This window comes from Poecilia latipinna, unplaced genomic scaffold, assembly GCF_001443285.1.
Source record: "Poecilia latipinna isolate Pla-1442-1.1 unplaced genomic scaffold, P_latipinna-1.0 Scaffold534, whole genome shotgun sequence".
In the NCBI taxonomy this organism is placed as follows: Eukaryota; Metazoa; Chordata; class Actinopteri; order Cyprinodontiformes; family Poeciliidae; genus Poecilia; species Poecilia latipinna.
In genome coordinates this window covers 74,511-95,826 of record NW_015113150.1, presented here as the reverse complement: position 1 = coordinate 95,826, position 21,316 = coordinate 74,511, and the positions used below count along the sequence as shown (strand labels likewise).

Sequence of the window (21,316 nt, the reverse complement as noted above, 5' to 3'; positions counted from 1 at the left end):
TCATTATTTCTTGCGACTCCCTAAGGCAGCTGCAGTTTGCAGGTCGATACACGGAGAAAATGCAGGCAGAGGAGAAGAAGAAGAAAATGTGAGAACATTTTTGAAAAAATGATCAGGACCTGTGGCAGCCTGTCAAGGTCGTTGTTTCAACTTCTGAATGTAACGTCACTAAGAGACTCTACTCACTATGTTTTATCCAGCAGCCATATTGGATTTTGAGATTGGGGTTTGTGGGTTTGGTTTGATTTATTTGTTTAAGATCCGTTCAGTGTCAGCACTCTGACTTCACAGGGCTGATTTCATTAGAGCATGAAACATTAATTTGACCGTCTTTTATTAAAGAGAAAAGTATCATAAAATATATAACAGTGGAAACCATGTTGGCACTAACATCAATGGTCTTCCTTATCTCTCTGCTGCTGGGGGTTCAGCCAATCAGAGACCAGGAAAATTAATGACTGCTTTGCCAACATCAACCAGTCTTATTGTCAAAAATAAGACTGTTCGTTTGTGGCTTGGATTTTTCAGCTGCTCAAGATGCATTTTCTTTTGAGTACTTTAGACAGGCACTACAATAAAGAGCCGCATATAACTTGGAGTTAGGTTCTACACAAAACGACATGAATTTGGTGAATTTGCACACTAGAGGTTCCAGTGAATCACTTGTTCTTACTTTTACTGGAATGTGAATCCGAATATATGTAACACCTGACAAAAATGGAAGTTTTTGACAGGTATGTCTGAAGAGAGCATAAAATAACTGAGTGTGTAATAACTAAACAATCTTTGAGTATATCACATAAAAAACATAATGAGTTTTCTAGACATAAATCTGAATATCATCAACAAATCAGTGAAACTGGCTATTATATTTTGCACAAGCAGTGACAACAAAGTGGTTCCAGAATAAACCCTTGAAGAACTCCACAAGTCAGTGGTGTTGTAGCCATGTGATATTCCAAACACGCCATAGCAAAATAAGATTTTTGACATATTTGGAACCCCATACCGCTGAAGAACAAGTCCTGTTCCTCAGACATGATTCAAGCCTCCATTCATCTCTTTTAATGCCTACACAGTGTGTGTGACTGTATCGCTTCCCATCTCTTATTGTTTCCTTTTATTGTCAGGGTTAATTTTGTTGATTTCATTTCCGAAGTTGAATGTCTGTGACTAATGTTGAAACTGCATCAAACAAACGAGCAATTAAGCCAACAGCCATGAACCCAACCCACTTAGTCAATGCTTAATAACTCATAGCTCAAATAATCAAACAATCACTGAAGCCAACAAAGCCTATATGTGAGATTTATTATTATGACTCAGTTGTTGAGATGTTTTTAGAGATTTAATTGAAGTTGGCACCAGATGAGCATTTCAGAGAATAGATTTACCCAAACACAGATAAAGCCTCCATTAAATGCTCTGAGGAGGTTATAGTAGCACCTCAGGAGTCAGATAAGAGATGATCAGAGTTCAGGCGTCTGAAAACCTAAAAAACATGAAGCCCTGACAGGGGGCGGGGCTTCTGCTTCTGTCTACAGCAAGTTTTCCCTTCGCGTCTCAGAGATTCAGCCAACATGCCTGAAGCATGACGGCAAACTGGTTGAGCTGGGTGAGGAGAAGAGGACAGAGGAGAAGAGGCATGTAAGAGAAAAGTTTTCTTTCAGACTTCCAGCTGGAAACATGGAGCAAAGCGCGACGCAGCAGCGGAGAAAAACCCGCTGAACGGGGAAGAGGATGGTCGGAAAGTTTAACCTCCGTAAAGCCTGACGAGGAAATATAACAGGGGTGAGTTTATGACAAAAAACCACAGGGTGGGACTGGTTGGTATTGAATAAAACCGCTATGTATCGTTATTAATGTGTAAATATGGCAGTCCTGTTTCTGTTTTAGCTTTAATTCTTTATTTACTTAGCTTTATAAACGAACTTTAGAAGAGTCACTTTTACTCCAAAATCAGCTGTTTACTTCTATTAGCTTGCTATTTTCTTGTTATTCACGTTGTGAAACTCGATACATGTTGTTATTGTGCCGTGGCTTTCTGTCACTGCTCGGTTTCACGGTGAACTTAGAAATGGAGACTTTTGGCCAGAGGGAGGAGCCGCACCCAGAACCATCTGCCTTGTCTCCTGTGGTTGGACTCAACTTTATTCCCTTTTTATTCACATTCCAGCCTAACGCTGTTCCAGCAGATCCACTGAAAAAAAAAAACGATTTATGAGTTTTACTATATAGAAATGTGATATATTCTCCGACTTGCAGCGTATTTCCTGAAGTCTTCCTCGCTCAATAACTATGATTATGATTGTGGTAATAATGGTAGCGGCAGGACAGGCAGTAGTTATTTAAAACAATGTATTTAATTATTTACTTCTTAACTTTTAGATTTGCACATTTTAAGATGGAGCTGAAATGTTATTACTATTATGTTATTATTACAAGATATTATTTTCTATTACTATAATATATAATTATGTAATATTACATATAAATTATGTAGTCAAATTTAACTCAGTAGTAATGTTGTTGTGACCATGGTGTTGGTAATGGTTGTAGTTAATTAAATGATAAATAATTACTTTTTACCTGTATATTTGCTTATATTTGCTTATTATTGTTATAGTCATGTAGATATAGTTATTTAAATAATCACTATTTAATACATAATCATTAGTTATTTATTTTATTATTTGGTGCTGGTAATGGTGTGTTAATGATTTATTTATGATGATAGCAACTTATAACCTTATTTTTATTTTATAGTCATTATCATAGGACTATTTAGAGTAACAACAAGAATTGTTTTTTTCTGTTACAATCGTCATTATGTGGTGATTTGTATTTTTTTTATGAACTAAATGACACAACACTAAATCAAAGCATATCTTATTATTTTGCCCTATATTAATGTGTGACTCTTACTGTAATTCTGACTTATTGTATGTTTTTTCTTTTCATTTACATGTAAAGTCTAGTATCTCCATCCTCTTCCTACGCTTCTGATACAGTCAAACTAATGTTTAGGTCAGATTCCTGAAGCTGCTCCGTCTTTGTTTTTTCAGTGGAACTCATGTTTTGCTTTTGATTCTTGAGTTTTGACAAACAAATATTTTAAATCTAAGACAGTATGTGATGTAAATCAGTCAAACTGCATTGAGTTATTTTAATTTTTATTCCTGGAACTGCAGCATGGCGCGCCGCTCTCAGTGTTCCTCTGCTGGGGATAACCCCCTGGACCCCAACTACCTCCCTCCTCACTACCGGGAGGAGTACCGCCTGGCTGTCGACGCCCTGGTGGAGGACAGCTTGAAAGGATACTATCAGTGCCTCCAAAATGTGGACGTGGTGGACTTCCTGTCCCCGTCTGAGATCCAGTACATCCAGAGCGTCGTTCAGCCTCCGAAGCAGAGCATCCTCTCTGAGCAGCAGTTCCTGGACAGTGAGGGAGAAGGCTCCTCGGACACCTACTGGCCCATTCACTCCGACCTGGACGTCCCTGGTCTGGACCTTGGCTGGCCTCAGATCCATCACTTCATTGAGCCCACAGAGGTCACGACCCTGGTTAACCCCCCTGAGCCGGACATGCCGAGCATCAAGGAGCAGGCCCGGCGGCTGATCAAGAACGCCCAGCAGGTTGGCCTCTCTCAAACCTTCTTCACCTTCCTTTCAAAGCGTCCCACCTGTGTTGTATTTTTAACTATCATCTCATTCTCGGCTTCTCTCTGCTCAGGTCATCGCTATAGTGATGGACATGTTTACTGATGTTGACATATTTGCGGATATTCTCAATGCCGCTGGGAGGAGAGTTGCTGTCTACATCCTGCTGGACGAGCAGAATGCTGATCTCTTTGTGAACATGGTGGCCAACTGCAGAGTCAATCTGCAGGCCTTCCCAGTGAGTACAGCTTCTTATGCAGTTTACTGAAAAAATTACATTTTGCTGCAAATAAAAGCAATAATGCATGACTTAAAACAGTTCAAGGTTATGCTTCAGTTGTTTAAAAGAGGTTATTTTCTGTGCCTGCTGCAGACAGGGAGTGGAGCTTCACACGCACTGACACACAAGCCCATTGCTTTTTGGTCTTTTCATGGAAATTTCTCTCATAATCATGTATTTATCATGCCACCGGCTCTGTTGCCTAGTGCCGTTTCCAAAATAATGGTGCGGAAAAGCAGAAGTACTGTGGTTAGCATAGCTGTTGGTAGATAGTTTCACAATCCAAATAAAGGAACCTTATCAAGCTTTTCTTTACACTGTAATCCATGAACGTTCAGGTGAATTAGCCATAAAAATGAACTGGTTTGTCAGTATTTTTCCTTTTTCTTATGTAACCGATTTAAATCAGGTTAACAGCACATATTAGCATTGCTAGAGGGAAATAGCTCTGCCTCCTAACATAGCTAGCAGCTCAAAACATTTTCACATGCATGACCCGCTGATTATTAATGATGGGACTGGATTTTATGTGTCCTGCAGTTCATACGCCTGAGAACAGTATCTGGAATAACATATCAGTGCCGCTCTGGGAAATCCTTCAAAGGCCAGATGATGGATCGCTTCCTGCTGACCGACTGCAGAGCTGTGCTGAGTGGAAATTACAGGTGGGCTCCTTTAAATCCAACATGTTATTGATAAAGATCTCCCAGTACAGATGTGTAAAAAAGCCTTAAAATGAATCCATCTTTTGTTGCAGCAGCATAAAGTCTTGTCATGCAAAGACAGTTTCTTGTTTCTTGAAAGTTTCTATATTTGTTTTCCTGCTCTAGCAGCTAAATGCTTCGCTGTAATGAGGCCATGCACTCTTAACAAGCTTCGCAGGCCCTCAGCATCACTCCACCGCCCGCTGTGGGGTCCCATCTGTGGTTCTTTTTCATAGAGTGCTTGTTGATTAAAATCTCAAATCTCCTCTGACTAAAGTAGCTTCCCGTTGATGTGTTTTGTTTAGTATCTAATAGTTGCTATGGAGACTTGAAAACAAAAGCCTTGTTTGTTACTGATGTGGTTGTTTCAAATTAAAACTAAAAGCTATCTGTTATTCACTATGTAGGTATAGGTAACCTTAGGTCAAAACCAAATGAATGCATCAAAGTAAGGAAGATTATTGAATTTAAAAAGTGAAACCAACATTTGGTAGATTTTACAGGGCTGTTCACTTCAAGCTTTTATTTCTGGAAGGTTTTATGATTATAGCTTACAGGAAATGGAAAAACCCTATATTCAGTTTCTACATAAGTTTGGATAAGAGATCAATTAAAAACAGGTGACTGAGTAGAAACAGGGTGCAGCTGTGAGAGGAGACCAAGAAAGAGCTGGAGAGGAAGTAAACAATTACAAAGGGGAAACAACAAGGAAGAGCAAGAAAAACTAAGCTGAGTACAAGCAATGAACAAGAATAAATTGAGCAGAAATTAACAGAGGACTAAAGTTATACAGGCTAAGCAAAAATAAACATACAAACAGAAAAAACCTCAAAGTAACCCAAATAGCCTCCAGATATGACAGAAACGTCATTTTAGATGAAGCTACGATCATCAAAATGTACAGAAATAACACCTAAGATGTAAGTAGCCATTGTTTGGTCTTTCCCATCTCGATGAAGAATGTATAGAAGTAAAGAAAGTCACAGTTTACAAATTAAAACGGCAAAAGTCCAAATTATTATTTATTTATTACCAATTACTAGAGGCTTGCACAATTTTCTTAAAAATAACCCCTTAATGTGGGATTTTCTCCTCTGTATTTATGTACTCATATTTAAGATTGAAAGGTTAAGCTTCAACAATAAAAGATTGATTTACTTCGAGGCTTTGTGCACATCTTTATAAGTGTGAAGGCTGCTGTGCTCTTGTTCTTAAGTTTGTCTCTAAGATGGTAACCCCATCTGGTTGTTGTCTTCCTCCAGCTTCATGTGGTCTTTTGAGAAGCTGCACCGCTGCATGGCCCACCTCTTCCTGGGACAGCTGGTGACCACCTTCGACGAGGAGTTCCGGATTCTCTTTGCTCAGTCGCAGCCGCTGAATGTTGAGCACATGCTTGCTCAGATGGAGGATTTAAAAGTTTTACAACAGAAACAATTTCCCAATGAAAGCACTTCACTGTACAGAGAGCCTAAAAGATTCATATCTGTGGACATTCCTTCTGATGACTGGGGAGGACATCTGTATGATGAACCACCCGACGGGAATTTGAGGATTATGGCTCTAAATAGACAGGGGTCCCTTCGCGGCCCTGCAGATGTGTATAACAGGTTTGGTTCCCAACAGTCGCGCATGGACCCCAGTTTTGACCAGGGTCCTTCACGGCATTTGATGACAGATAATCCTGCCTTAAAGCGTCACTCTTATACTGAAGATGTTCCTGGCAGATACCCATTCCCATTAATGCCACAACAGGGAATGCCAGACTCTGAAACAAGGGGAAAACCTCTTCATTGGGGCCAGCAGCCTTTTCCTGGACCAGGACCAGGACCAGAAGAAGACTACAGCAGCTATGATAAGTTCTGGAACCAAGGCTATCTGCCTGAGCAGTACCCTGTACCAGCTTTACAACAAGAAGTACCACCAGAATTTGATCCTGTTCTTAACTATTTATCATCCACCAGAAATCTAGATGTTGATCAAGGCATAGATAAACTACAACCACCAGTGGATTTTTCATTTACTTCCCCTCAACCCAAAAGACTGGGGATAGGGCAGCCATACGCCTGTCAAACCTCTCCAACCCCTTCTAACTCTGCCGATCAGAAGCCTTTTTTCCATGACCTTACCTTGAACCGCAAGGATCCCACTGTGAAACAGAAGCTGAGAAATTGGAGGATTGGCTCATACCTTAGTACATATGATAATCCAGAGGAAGAAGGCCTGCCGATGGTGTCAACTCAGCCAACAGACACTTTTGAGGAACCTCTGAATCCCAACCAACAAACGGCCCAGCTGCCAGATCTACCAGCTTCTAAAATACCCAATGTCAAAGAGTTTAAGGTTACCACTGTACCTAGAGTCAGCCAAATGCCAGGCTTTGTCAAAGCAGTCACACAAGAGAAACCGAAGAAATTTCTGGATGACCCTGATCCAGTGGTGATAGAAACCAAAACCGCACCAGCATCCTCTGAAACCTCCTACACAGCTGAAGGAAGAAAAACTGAGGAGGAGGACCAAAAACTGCCAATAAGCACAGGGCTTCAAAGGGATGACTCTTTCAGGAGAAAATACAATCCAGGGGGGCTAAGAACCTCCAGATTGAGGTCTTCACTGATTTTCAGCTCCCTGGAGCAGCAGACCCCTCAAGAAACTACGACTGCAGACCAAGACGATGAGGAAGGTGACAAAACCAAAACCGAACAGGCCAAACTCCCCCTTGTTGCACAGGTTTTGGGGCAAAGGAGATCTACTGCAAGAGAACCTTTTGAGTGGAGTCGTTACATAAAATCCACTTTGGAAACACTGAAACCAGATGATGTAAGCAAAAAAGAGAAGAACAAAGACGCATCAAAGGGGAAAAATTCCCAAGACCTTGCAGATAACCCGGAGGTAAAGGAGTCCATAAAACCAACAGATGTAGAGCAAGATAATATTTCACTATCGATGCCTCAAGTCAAGCTCCCTGAACTAAAGGCACCCAAAACTGATCAACCGGTACAACCGACTGAACCTCTGCTCACTGATTTAGATATGAGTGATCCAGATAAGAGGCTCATGTTTTTTAAAGAACTAGCAGCAAAACGTAAAGCTGCTAAAGCTGCAGAAGCTCAAAAGGAAAAAGAAAAGGCAGAGTTAAAACCGCAATCAGAGCTGAAAAACATGTCAGTTTGCCAGAAGGAAGAGTCTCTTCCAAAAGGAACTCCTGAAACTTCAGTCGAAAATATCAGCAACAAGGACTCCAACATCCCAAAAACTTCTACTGAACTACAGGTCCAGCCTAAGAAAACTGAGTTGGACAGCCAGTCACTAGCTGGCCTTTCTGTTTCTGTAGAAACAGGTGACCCTCCAAGTAAACCTCTGGAAGACCCGACTCTGCCAAATCCTTTTGTTAAAGAAAGTTTATCAGCACTGATTCCTCAGTCTAAGCCAACATCAGTTGAACTGCCTAAAACCGATCAACCGGTACAACTGCCCAATCTTTTGTTCACATCTCCATATATAGATATGAGCGATCCTGATAATAGGCTCATGTTCTTTAAAGAGTTGGCAGCAAAACGAAAAGCTTCACAAGCTAAAAAGGGGGAAGAGGAGGCCCAAATAAAACCACAGGCAGATCTGCAGAACACGTCAGTGTCACAGAAGGAAGAGGATCCAAAAGGAACAACAGAAAGCATGGAACCTTCTGTACCAAAGGGTTCATCAGAAGATAGCACTACATTGTTCACAGAGACATCAAACTCAGAGTCATCACCTTCCTTAAAATCACCCTCTTTGAAGCTTGATGAAAATACCAGGAAGCAGGATAATCTTGTCAGAAGTGATCCCAGTACCCTCAGTACTTCTGGAGAACAAGCACAAGAAGTTTCTATTGAATCGGTGAAAACAGACTTAGAAAGGCGTTCTGCTGAAGAAACCGAAGCTAGTCAGAGCAAATCATCAGAAAACCCAACTGAATCAGAACTTTCTGTCCTGAAGAACTCACCCAAGCAAGGAAATGTTGCTCACACTGCCGTTTCATCCCATGGTGAAGGTGCTGACAAAGGAGAACCTCCTACTTTAGAATATATTTCAATAATTCCTAGTTTAGGGGAAGGTTTATCATCTACTACTCCCCAAAACACTGAATCAGTTCAGTTAGAAACCAGTATTTGCTCTCCTCCTCTTCCCTCGGAAGCAGAAAGTACATCAGAAATAGACTCAGTGCAAGTCTCTACCTCTGATACTCCTCCACTTGACTCAGGTTTGCATAACCGCCTTGCCACGACAGAACAGACCCCATTTTCTGATTCTGCCCAAGAAGTGTACAGCTCTACGGATATTAGTACCACAACATCATCAAATATTGATGAAATTAAAGCTCAGGAATCTGTTAGCTCCTCACAGCAAGAGCCCTCCAATGAAAATGTACAAACCTCTGATCAAACTCATCTAAATGCTGTTTCCCAGTCTGCTTCATCTGAGGACACCTCAGACGCTGATGCTGCAATTACAGAACCTGTTATTTCTCCAGACAAAAAGACTGCTGATCTGGAGCCAGACAAGTTAAATGCCACCACAGAGACAAACGGGACAAAATCTTTTGCTGGTACACCTTTAGTTGACGGTTTAGAGAAAAATGTTACTGAATTAGGACAAGAGGAGTCAGTTGCAGAAGAGTGTGAGGCCCTTAAATCACCTGAAGATGTGAAAGCTCAAAGCACATCTCCTGCTGTTTGTCCATCTGTACCTGATTCCACTTTGCCTAGTGAATCTGGTCCTGAAGGCTCAGTCTCTGAACCAGATTTGGAAAAGACAGTTTCATCTGTCACAGTTCCAGTTGACAACCAACCTGCAGATGTACCTACGGAAACAGGATCACTTGAAAGCACAGAGTCTCCTAAAGCCTCACTGTTGGAAAAAAGTGAACTTCCTCAAGAAGTGGCAATACAAACTGCTCCGTCCTCCAACCTCAAGATAACAGACTTGGCCACACTCTCAGTTCCTAAAACATTATCATCTTCCTCTACGTCTGAGTCAGACCAGTCAGGTTTGGACCCTGAAGATAAGGTATCGGTAACCAGTGTCTCTACAGAGCAAAACTTATCAGATACAAACTCAATATCCAATGACTCTCAACCAAAATCAGAGGAATCTTTTGATCAGCCAACAGCTCAATCACTGAGCAGCCCAAGTGAACCTACCACGGTGGCCCCAGCTGATGCTGATTTTCCATGCAAAATATCTGAAGCAGTCACTCCTCAAAACCAAACACCAGAACCAGCTGCACCTCAGGAGAGTAGTAAAAAAGAGGCTGAGTTAGGGGAGACAGATGAGAAAAAGTCCAACGATCTAGAGGACAAAGATAAGAGCCAGAAGCCATCCACTGAGGATCCTGCAAGCAGGGAGAAAACGAAAGACCAATCAAAGCAGAGTATCTGCTCCGAAACAACAGAGGTGACATCCAAGCAGCCCAAATCGAGTCAGTCTCGCTACCACTCTTCAACAGTGAACGTGATCACAAGCAGCAACCTCCGAGATGACACTAAGCTGCTCCTGGAGAAGATTTCTGCCCAATCTCAGAGCAGGAACGAAGCAACTAAAGAGTCACCCGTCACAGATGACGAGAAAGAAGACAATGCTGACAAAAAGGCCAGAAACGAAAAGGAGTTGGGGTACAGGACATACAACAGGGGGCAAACTAAATCAACTCAGGAGAAGGAGAAGCTTTTGGAGAGGATTCAGAGCATGAGGAAGGAGAGGAAAGTTTACAGTCGTTTTGAGGTAGGAATGTGTTACCAGTTTCATTTAGGTCTTACATAAACATCTGATTGCATATGTAGTAAATTATTTTCTCTGTTTACTTTCTCAACAGATGGCACCTTAGATGGAATCCAAAGGATGTTGAGAAAAGGGAAAGACATTATTTGTTTCTGCAAGATGTCTCTTGCTTTTGCTGCAAACAGGATTTCTACGCACAGAAGGTTGAGGGCACCGACGTTGCCTTCACTTACCTTCACCTGATGAAACTAACAGCAGGACAGAACGCTGCAAAGCTGTTCAGCGGCACGCCCCATGTTCAGTAAAGGATTTGCATCAAAATTTTACTTGCAGAAGACATGATCAAAGCTGTATTTACTGACTGCATGGGTAAAGTGCAATGTGTGCAACAGGATTTTTATGTGGTGACGCCTGTTTTTGCCTTTTTACTGCAGCACTGATTAAAGTTAACTCATTATGTGAGCTTATAAAATCTGAAGTAACCAGAATTTGCAAAGCTGGTAAAACTGTACTATAATTTGTTCTGTAATATATTGTTTTCATTCACTTTAAAGAAAATATGACAGATGTTTGTAGATGGTGGAGTTGAAAGAGGTGAATGTGTAGATTATGTTGATGCATGAGTACAAAGAAAATCATGGAACTACCAGAAAGGACCAGCAGACTGAGAGAAAATCTCCCCTTAAACTGGATTTACAACAGAAAAGTGGTATTGAGACCAAATGTGATATTTTGCTCATTCAATATGAGAGACGTTAAAGATTATTTTCAAGCTGGTTGTATTAAAAGTCCATTATATATAAATTACCCCAAATTGCACATTTTTATCTATATTCTCATAAGAAGATCTCTTGATACTATTTGGTGTTTTAATTATTTGTTTCTTCTTGTTGCCTAATGATCATTTTATACTGAAACTTTGAAATCCTTGAATGGAAGCTGAATCAAATCATGGCGTTTCCTTTGGCGCCATCATGTGGTCAAAATATTACACAAATCTTTAAATACTTGGAATTTGCATCCGATCTATCATACTCTGTCTCGTGTCAATTTTTTTGATATTTTAACAGCCAGAAACTACAATGTCATGTAGTCTGATTTGAAACTCATAAGTTAGAGAATAATGTGATGTGGAAGAAAATATACAAAATATGGTTTGCATATTTTCCAAACCATATTGCACTATGATCCAGTGCAACCAGTTATTCTCAGAACTCAGTAAATATGGAAATAGGCTTGCTGTATACACTTTAGTGAACAAACATCATCATGAAGACCAAGGAGCTGCAGACAGGTCAGGCAAAACATGTTGGAGAAGCTGGCAGTGCTGGAGAGACCCACAGTTCAGGTGGGACGATAGAAAAAACGAATAAATCATTAAATCATTAGTTATACACTCTGTAAATTGGCCTCAACTAGTGTTTGTTTTAAATAAAATGTGTTTTATTACTGTGTATATAGTACAAATGATGTACAATTATACTTTTGTTTTAAACATTAGTTTGAATAGAGAAGTGATGTGATTTTTTTGCTTTAAATGTATTTTTAACCAATTGATCAGATTTTACACTCTGAAACTCAGCAATTTCGTACTATTTTGTTGTCTGACATACTGCAGCCAACAAAATTTCATTGTATTGCTGCATACAGTAACAATAATGTTCTCCATTTCTCTTCTTGGTCATTGAATGTGTGCATTTCTGACTGAAACATTGTCATCATTGTATCCGTTTTGTTCATGTTAATGTGTATTTAAAGACGAGTTTGAATTTTAAAAATTTTACAATCTCTGATCAAAAATCTCACGACCTTCATATTACCTCCATCCTCCATATTACCTCCATGACCTCGCAGGGGTCGTGACCCCCCACATTAAAGACCTCTGCTCTTGATGAACAAAGTTGCCAGAGATATAATCCAAAATAATTAATTTTGCTCAAGATAAACACAGGTCACAAAATGTCTTTGGAGTGCTTTGCCATTTTTATGCAGTTGTACTTGGAAGTCATTAAAGTCAAACAGGAAGCTACATGAAGTCAGAGGATCACAGCCCAACTTCAGGTCACTTGTTCCATCTTCGTGTTTGTAGACTTTTTTTTTTCCAATTAAAAAAATAAAATAAATTTAAACTAAAGAAGCAGCGGGAGCACTGTCGCCTGGCAGCTAGAAGGTCCTGGGTTCTTTTCCCGGCCCAGAATCTTTCTGCACGAAGTTTGCATGTTCTCCCTGTGCATGCATGGACTCTCTCCGGGTACTCCGGCTTCCTCCCACAGTCCAAAAACAAGACTGTTAGGTTAATTGGTCTTTCTAAATTCTCCTTAGGTGTGAGAGTGTGTGTGTCTGTGTGTGTGTGCATGGTTGTTTGTCCTGTCTGTCTCTGTGTTTGCCTGCGATGGACTGGCAACCTGTCCAGGGTGACCCCGCCTCTCGGTTGACAGCTGGAAATAGGCACCAGCAACCCCCCATTGGGATAAGGGTGTAAGAAGATGAATGGATGGATGGATGAATGGATGGAAGCAGCGGGAGCATGAGCATCTTGAAAATGCTCATGCTGAATTTCTGGTGGATTAATTCAGTTATTTTTTTCTTGTGAATCACAAAAGCCATCGATTAGACTTACTTACTTTTCTAAATAATGTTATTAATACAGTAGTAGTTCTCAGAAAACGTAAAAACGACGACCACCCCTCAGCTGTTTACAAACGGTATCATCCAGTGGACAGCTTGATCATGTGACTTTTGCATTCCATTCATTCTACGGAAGCCTGTAGGAGTGTTCGGATTGGCCCTGCAGACAAAGAACTGCTAACGGTTTTGACAGGTTTGGAGAGACGCCGAGTCGCCGACGACAGCTGTGTTGAAATGTAACTAATTTATAAATATCTCGCCTACGTATGTTCACAAAATAAAGAAAATGGTAAGAATATTTATTTTTTGTCATTTTAAGCTTTTTCAGAAGATGACTCTAAAACAGACTGGACCGGAAGTAACCTATGAAATGCGCCATATTGACAATAATAAACACCGTTACACAGCACTACCGAGACTTTCATTGTTTTTTTTTTTTTTTTTTTTTTTTTTTTTTTTGCATTGTAGCACATCTTATGTAAGTAGTAAATTCATCATTTGTTTTTGCCGAGAGCCATTCAATGGCGAACCGGATGTGATCGGCTGCGACGATGATAAATTATCCGTATGTGTTGTTGCATTTTAAATAAATAATAAAATAGATTAGTGTTTCAAAAGGCTCTTTCTGTTGCGCAGATCGTAAGTGTCGGCAAAAGAAGCATTAATAAGAAGATGAACTGCAATGTGTCGCCCGCTTCTTCCTTTATACTACCTGCTTTTGTTTGGTTAAATTTTCATCTGGAATGCAAATATCAGCAAGTACTATTTTTTTCAAATTTTGTGAATGTAAATATGTTCGCTTAAGCAGTGATCCCATTGAAGTACCTCCGAGTGATATTTTATTTATCAAACGTGTTGCAACAAGAAAAAACATGCACATTTACATTTTATTTGTTAATTTCATATTTTTTTTCTCATGTAACTGTTATGTTTCTTTATGTAAAACGAACACAAAGTATTAATGTTTGTTTTGGGGATCAAATATTTGGTTCCTGTTAATGGACTATTTAGATCAAGTTCCTTCACCTTTTGCAGCCACTCTTTGCTCACAGAGCTTCTTTTTCAAAGTATGAAATTGTTAGTTGTTCAGAAAATGTTTCAGATCAGTGTAGCTGGCTGATTTTATTGGGCTAAGGTCGATCACCAGCTTCCTCCTTGTTATATGTCCTTTTCTATACTCCTTCAGTTGGCTATATAATGGTTCCCACTTTGATCCCAAATGACAGGTTTTTTGGTGTCCAGTTTGACAGTGGCTGTTGGGAGCAGGATCGTCTGGAAGACGGCATCCAGTCGGACGGACTGATGCCTGGAGACAAAACCTCTGGAAGAGGGCATAAGTCCTCCAACACCTTCTTCATGGAGACTGGTCCTGGAAATCAAGTCCCTCAGGCCGCCTGCGTGAACTTGGAGCCCACTGTTATTGGTAAATCTCACCACGTTTGGGAACGATGTAGAAAAACATTGCTTGTCTTTCTATTAGTACTGTCAACTGATTAAAAATGAATCATGATCAATCACTATGCCTAACTTTGTGAACTTGAAATATAAATATGTATGCAGACGTGGTTCTTGCTTCTGAATGTGCGACATGTAAGATGTTGAGTTCGTACACATAGATGTATTCTACATGAGCGCTTAGACGAAACCCCGTTCCCTTTCAGTTCTGGGATCATCATGCGGTTTTCTGGTTTTAAATGCTGCTGCTAACTGTGGCGGTAGACACATCTGTTATTCACTGAAACAACTCGATACCTTCATACTTGCCTTGACTTGTGCATTTAATTTGATATTCAATGTGCTTATCAGATGATAGTCCAGCCAGCAGCTGTTGTAGCTGCACTGTGTAACTCCTGAAACTTTGAAAAATGTATCAACCTCCGCAGAAAATTCATTACTCGATGGTCAGGGTTTTTTTTGCACCTGTTGATGCAATGACAGGTTCTACTATAACTTTTCTGTGTCAGTCCAAGTCATTCACCCAACACCATGACTCCATGTTGTTCCTTCTGATAAAATGAAAGTACAAACTAGTTGCTAAATAAAGACTGTAGTCAAACTTGCACACCTAATGCAATGTTACATTGACATGCACACTTGGGCTAGCGATGCAACACAAGAAAGTTGAAAAGTTTTCAACCTTTGTTGCCATCTGCTGTCGTAGAAAACATTCACCTTTCACCTTTTATTTGTCTCAGAACGTGCTGCTGTGAACTAGGTAAACCTCCACAGGAGAGAGGCTTTTAGGGTAAAATAGGTAACTCGGTTAATTTACATTACTGTCATAATGCATTAAAATATTCTAATCACATGCATTGATATTGACAGCCCTACTTTCTATGCACTTTCACTTTCAGACAAACTTTTCTTAAATACACACTCTCTCTTTTAGATCGTTTGTATCCTAAGTTTTTGTAGACTATTTATCTTTTGTTCCTGTTATTTTAGGATTATTTGACAGTTACTAACATCTGGTGTGAATTTAATGTCAAGACCCCTTTAAGAAGTGTTGAAGCTGAGAAACAGTCTAGAATAGATACTTCCTTAAATATATGACGTGTTTCAATGTTTCCAGCAGATGTTAAGCAGATACTGATGGTTAAAGAAGAAGCTCCAGAAGACCAAAAACCTAATGTGGACCTGTATGACCTTAAGCTCCACCACATAAAGGAGGAAGAGGAGGCAGTCTGCATCAGTCAGGGGGAAGAGCTGCAAAATGTGAAGGAGGAGACAGAAGGTGCCATGAAGAGTGAGGATGATGAACAATCCCCTCTGCTCTCACAGCTTTATCAAGATCAAATTAAAGACAGAGAACTACCAGAAGCAAAGAATGAAGGACATTTTATCAAGACAGAAGATTATGAAGATGATTCCAACTTCTTAGAGTCTGAAGACACCAAGAAGGAGGAAGAGGACGATGATGTAAAGCACCCCGTCTCTGAGATGAAACACTTGGACTATGGACTGAAAACTGAGAACATGGACAATGACTGGATGGAGAGCAGAACTCCTGAGTCGGATGGAAACCAAGCTAACAAACCAAATTCAGAAATAGAGTCTCCATGCTTGTTGGATATTAAGAAATGTGCTACAGAGTACAAAAATGTTGATTCACAAAGGAAGGTCCAAACTGGAGAGAAGTTTAACTGTGAAGACTGTGGCAAAACATTTATTAGAAAACAAAATTTAAGCAGGCACATGAGAAGCCACACAGGGCAGAAACCTTTCTGTTGTGATCTCTGTGGACACAGATTTAGCGAAAAATCATATTTAACTGCACACATGAGAATCCACACAGGTCAGAAACCTTTCTCTTGTGATATCTGTGGGCATAAATTTAACCAAAGAGCACATTTAATCATGCACATGAGAATCCACACGGGACATAAACCTTTCTGTTGTGATATCTGCGGACATAGATTTAGCCAAAAAGCAAATTTAATTATGCACATGAGAATCCACACGGGAGAGAAACCTTTCTGTTGTGATATCTGTGGACATAGATTTAGCCAAAAATCATATTTAACCAGACACATGATAATCCACACAGGACAGAAACCTTTTTGTTGTGATATCTGTGGACATAGATTTAGCAAAAAAGCACAATTAATCTCACACATGGAGATCCACACACGACAGAAGCCTTTTTGTTGTGATGTATGTGGACACAGATTTAGCTATAAATCATACTTAAAGACACACATGAGAATCCATACAGGACAAAAACCGTTCTGTTGTGATATCTGTGGACACAGATTTTTTCAAAAAGCCAATTTAAACAGACACATGGTGATCCACACGGGACAGAAACCTTTCTGTTGTGATCTCTGTGGACATAGGTTTTTCCATAAATCACAGTTAAACACACACATGAGAATACACACAGGACAGAAACCTTTCTGTTGTGATATCTGTGGACACAGATGTAACCGAAAAACACTTTTAAATAGACACATGAAAAGTCACACAGGAGAGAAGCCATTCTGTTGCGATGTCTGTGGACACAGATGTAGCCGAAAATCACATTTAATCATACATATGAGAATCCACACAGGAGAGAAACCTTTCTGTTGTGAAATCTGTGGATACAAATTTAGACATAAATCAACTTTAAGCACACACATGATAATCCACACAGGAGAGAAAATATCTCTGTTATGATGATTCAAACTGCACAGCTGCTGTTGGCTGTGAAATATTTATGCGTCACCATTCACTTTATTTCGAACATTCTACTTATTGAACATTTTCAAAGTTATAACAGTCCTGTACAGTGCACATACAAATTATTAAGATGTGTAGCAAATACTGAATACATCCACATCAATGTCCTTATTAGGTGTTATATTTCAGGCGGTTGTCCTCGGAGTTCTCAGGTACTCCCAGCACTCTACCAAGTGTTACTGTAAAAATGTCCTCCTGACATTAAATCTTAGACTTTCCTGAGAAATGTAGCCTGATATCTAGTATTTCCACAAATGTATTGGGTAATTTAGAGAGGCTCTAGTTTTGTCTTAACGACAGTGATCCCTTGTTTATCGCGGGGTTGCGTTCCGAAAATAACCCGCGATAAGTGAAATCCGCAAAGTAGTTACCTTTAATTTTTACAATTATTATACAGCATAAATAAATACTCTACATTGAAACCAAAGAACAAAACCTGTTCACCAATCCGGCCTTAATGTGATCTGGAGTCATGTCATTAAAGCGTCTCCTCCAACCTGCCCTGAGAGATTCACAGCTGTTCCTACGGCAGAGCGATGGATCTTGCCAAGCGAGCCTCTGGTCTGGTTTTGTTGCCTCTGGCTACTTTTTTTTTTCCAGCTGGCATTCAAAGTTTCAGCTTTCATCTCCTCAATGGTCAATCTGTATTACTTATATTTAAATACCGTAAGGTTATTGTCACTCAGGTAGAGAAGGAGCTCAGAGACTGTTTAGCCAATCAGAATGCAGAACACAATGCACTGTGAAAAAACTGAACAAAAAAATCCGCGAAGCAGCGAGACCACGAAAGGTGAACCACGTTATAGCGAGGGATCACTGTCTACATGTACAAAAATATAGAGACATTTTGTTAGATATTACACTGAATTTCTCTGAATCCAAAAACTTATGGATAGTTTTGAGAGTAAAAGTAAAATTTCCTCCCATATTTCTGTGTTTATTGATATTTTTAGTTGATTCTCCCATAATTTTATTAGAAATGGTAGTTTGTATTCAACTGTTATAGTTTGGCAAAAAAAAAATTGGATACAAAGTGAACTTGTTTGAGACTATCTAGAAGAGTCTTTTCTAATCAGTTAAAGTTATCTGGGACATTGAGAGGAATCAGTGACTGATCTAAAAGTATTTATGAAATTCCTTCATTTGTAGTTTCTGTATGGCCTGTTGGGACTCAAATGTTTTGAATTTTCCTCCGTCCCACAGATCATTTATATTTCAAGTTTCTGCTACAAACCAGCTCTGAAAATTAGATCCAGTCATTGTTGTTAAACAATTCAGTTTATGTTTGGTACAAAATCATTTCCGCAAAGAAATCCAGGTACTTGAGACATTAGTAATTAGAAAATAGCATTTTCCTGTAATTGGTGATTCATTTGTGCATCAATCAGGCAAATTGCAGTTTGGAGAAGGTTGCTTCAGTCTCCAACCATGTTGCTCTAGGTTCAGCAGTTTCCAAAATGAAATAATTCTGGCTTATATTGAGATTTCATCTATTGTTCAGATTGAGCAGTAGCACACGTGCATTTAGTGGGTGCATTCCCACCAGCCCTGTTTAGTCTGCTATAATCAAACTCTAGTTTGTTTGTCTAGCAAGTCCAGTTCATTTGTGGAGGTGTGGATGCATAATCGAACTCTAATGCAAACCGAAAAAGCCCTAAACCTGAACATCTAAGTCTTGGTTCGGCTAAAGTCGACTCTGGAGCAGGTTGAATGCTTATGTGGATGCAAGAGGACCAGAGACCGCTCCAAAAGCAGGAAGCGGACAATAGTGCAGGGTATTCCGGGTAAATGGAGCAAAAATAAATGCATAAGTCTAGCACTACAGGGTGAAATGGTTTGTAGTCTTTAGCCAGAGACAAAAGAGGAATTCTACAACCACTAAAATCCAACAGTTATCCATCTTTGTTTACATTTTGTGCTGGTTTTCCTCTGAGGTTTTCCTTCAGTCGTTGTTGACAGAAACAGGGGGAACAGGTTGCTCAAAGGGTTTGGATCGTTTGACAGTGCAGTGTGAAAGCGAATCGCATCAGCAGAAAATCTAACAAATATTGCAAGTTTGGTCTCCAATCGAACCAGGACTACCGGATTATCAAGTATAAAAACACCCAAAGTCCACGTGTGTCTCCACACAAGGCGGATTGTTTCTATGATGCCACAAGATGTCGACGCTGCCATTACCAACATCAAAACCGAGCGCACCATCCAGTTTGTGGACCCGCTGGTTTCAAGGTGGCATCAACAACCAGCTTCCCACTGTGGTTCCTGGTGGAGACATGGCCAAGGTCCAGAGGGCCGAGTGAAGGTTGAATAACACCATGGCTGTTGCAGAGGCCTGGGCTTAGCTCCACCACATGGTTGACCTGATGTACGCCAAGCGTTCCTTGTTTCATCGGAGTGAGGATGAGGGCATGGAGGACGGGGAGTTCTCTGAGGCCAGGAAGGACATGGCTGCACTAGAAAAGGATTGTGAGGAGGATGGAATCGGTTCCATTGAAGAGGAAGGTGAGGGAGGAGAGGAATACTAAAATGGCCACAAAGTTTCCTGAAACAACTTCTGTAGAAGTTCAGAAGTTTTTAAACATGCTGTTTTGAAGAACTCTGAAATGTTGGCACCACAACCAATTATTGGATGAATGTTCATAGATTGAAAATAATTATTTATGTTTGAACTTTACATTCCATCGTGTGGTAAGAAACTATTTTGTCTTTGTTTATCCAACACATGTCTATGAATCAATAGAAAAATACTTAAAATCTGTTCAGTAAGAATGTAAATACTCTGTTCCTCTTTATGTGATTAGATTGACTCTGGAAAATATTGAAAATGTGATCTTGTGCCTGTTAACAGGAATCTTCCTTAATTCTCTGTGGTGCTTACATAGTGACTGGGTAATATTTATGCATTTTATTCCCCAATAAAAACTAAATTATTGGAGTTGATTTCCTGCATTTGCACTTCATGAACTGAACAGATTCAATATAAATATTAAATATTCACACAAAGAGAATATTTTCTATTTATTTTAATGTTTTCCACAAAAAGTAAACACTGAAGAGGAAACGATGGGACCTGGTTGATTTTATCAGGTCTCCTAAATATATGAAAATTTGCTATTCATTGGGTTTGGTTAACTTGCAGATCTGTCCAAGATTAATCAGCTGTTTCTAATGTGAACAAAACAGACGCTCTTGTTAAAGAATTTAATATTCTTTATTTTTTAGACTGCAATTTCAGGTCAAACTGTACACATGAATCTTTCCTCAGAGTTTAATGTAAATACTGGGGATCCAGGAGGCCTGAGGGCTGCAGGCAGCTCTGCTTTACCTGGATGAGATGTTGGAGGTCTTTGCTTTCTCAGTGAGAACTGGGCCGGGCCTTTGCTGCTGATGGTTAGATGACAGAAAGAGAATAGTGGAATAGATGAGAGTTGCACATAAATGAGAAATTCATCAATCTCTAATGCCCCACTGAGGATATTTTTATGGAGGGTTTTTTGTAACAAGATCATAAATTGGCCACAAAATATTAGTTTGAGTCTTATAATATTGTTTTAAATGAATGTTTTTGTTAAAACATATGAATGTCAGAAACAATATTTAGGATTACTTTTCCAAAATTAAGATGATGAAAATCTAACCTTGTTAAAAGTGGTGATTGTCGCCTTTAAATGTTTGCATTACATCAACATGTAATGTAATACTGCCCCCTTGTGGCGATAGAGTGGTTCACAAGTCAAGTCAGGACACGCCATGGCAAAATTCAGGAAATGCTATCATAGATTCACAATACAAAAAGAACACAAAATCATACAAAACTATTTTTATGTATATGAACAAATATATAAATATTTATTTACTAAATTATTTCAAAAGTTACGCATGGAAAAATGACTTTGGGTGAAACTATTGACAAATGACATCTTAATGCAGCTGGTTTGCACTGGATTTTATATAAAAGGAAAAGACAAAAAGGAGCAAAATCCACAGCACACTTCAGATATTATTTAATTTAATTTAATTATGCACTATTTTATGTTGGTTTATCACATAAAAGGTCTGCGTCAGG

The 21,316-nt window shown here is 39.6% G+C and overlaps 2 protein-coding genes across 5 annotated transcripts; both read left to right on the top strand.

Annotated features, from left to right (window-relative positions):
- The first annotated feature begins 1,516 nt into the window (after nt 1-1,516).
- Nucleotides 1,517-11,752, top strand: fam83ha (family with sequence similarity 83 member Ha). Its single transcript, XM_015040959.1, has 6 exons — nt 1,517-1,791; nt 3,192-3,636; nt 3,734-3,898; nt 4,481-4,605; nt 5,907-10,404; nt 10,496-11,752. The coding sequence occupies exons 2-6, from the start codon at nt 3,193-3,195 to the stop codon at nt 10,505-10,507; spliced, it is 5,244 nt and encodes a 1,747-aa protein (XP_014896445.1). The 5' UTR covers nt 1,517-1,791; nt 3,192; the 3' UTR covers nt 10,508-11,752.
- A 1,372-nt stretch (nt 11,753-13,124) lies between these two features.
- On the top strand, nt 13,125-17,476 carry LOC106952681 (gastrula zinc finger protein XlCGF57.1-like). 4 transcript variants are annotated; one of them, XM_015040958.1, is made up of 4 exons: nt 13,125-13,318; nt 14,272-14,452; nt 15,602-16,754; nt 16,839-17,476. In XM_015040958.1, the coding sequence occupies exons 1-4, from the start codon at nt 13,316-13,318 to the stop codon at nt 17,185-17,187; spliced, it is 1,686 nt and encodes a 561-aa protein (XP_014896444.1). In that variant the 5' UTR covers nt 13,125-13,315; the 3' UTR covers nt 17,188-17,476. The 4 variants fall into 4 exon arrangements, with proteins under 4 accessions (XP_014896444.1, XP_014896442.1, XP_014896441.1 ...); XM_015040956.1 differs by having other exon boundaries at nt 13,133-13,318; nt 15,605-17,476; XM_015040955.1 differs by having other exon boundaries at nt 13,133-13,318; nt 15,602-17,476.
- The last annotated feature ends 3,840 nt before the right edge of the window (nt 17,477-21,316 follow it).

Excerpts from the sequence above, each read along its gene's own strand:
- LOC106952681 (XM_015040955.1), top strand. Across the intron at positions 14,453-15,601 it reads CTTGGAGCCCACTGTTATTG|CAGATGTTAAGCAGATACTG; the intron begins GTAAATCTCACC and ends CAATGTTTCCAG.
- fam83ha (XM_015040959.1), top strand. The coding sequence starts at position 3,193 with ATGGCGCGCCGCTCTCAGTGTTCCTCTGCTGGGGATAACCCCCTGGAC. Across the intron at positions 3,637-3,733 it reads TGATCAAGAACGCCCAGCAG|GTCATCGCTATAGTGATGGA; the intron begins GTTGGCCTCTCT and ends CTCTCTGCTCAG. Across the intron at positions 3,899-4,480 it reads TCAATCTGCAGGCCTTCCCA|TTCATACGCCTGAGAACAGT; the intron begins GTGAGTACAGCT and ends TGTGTCCTGCAG.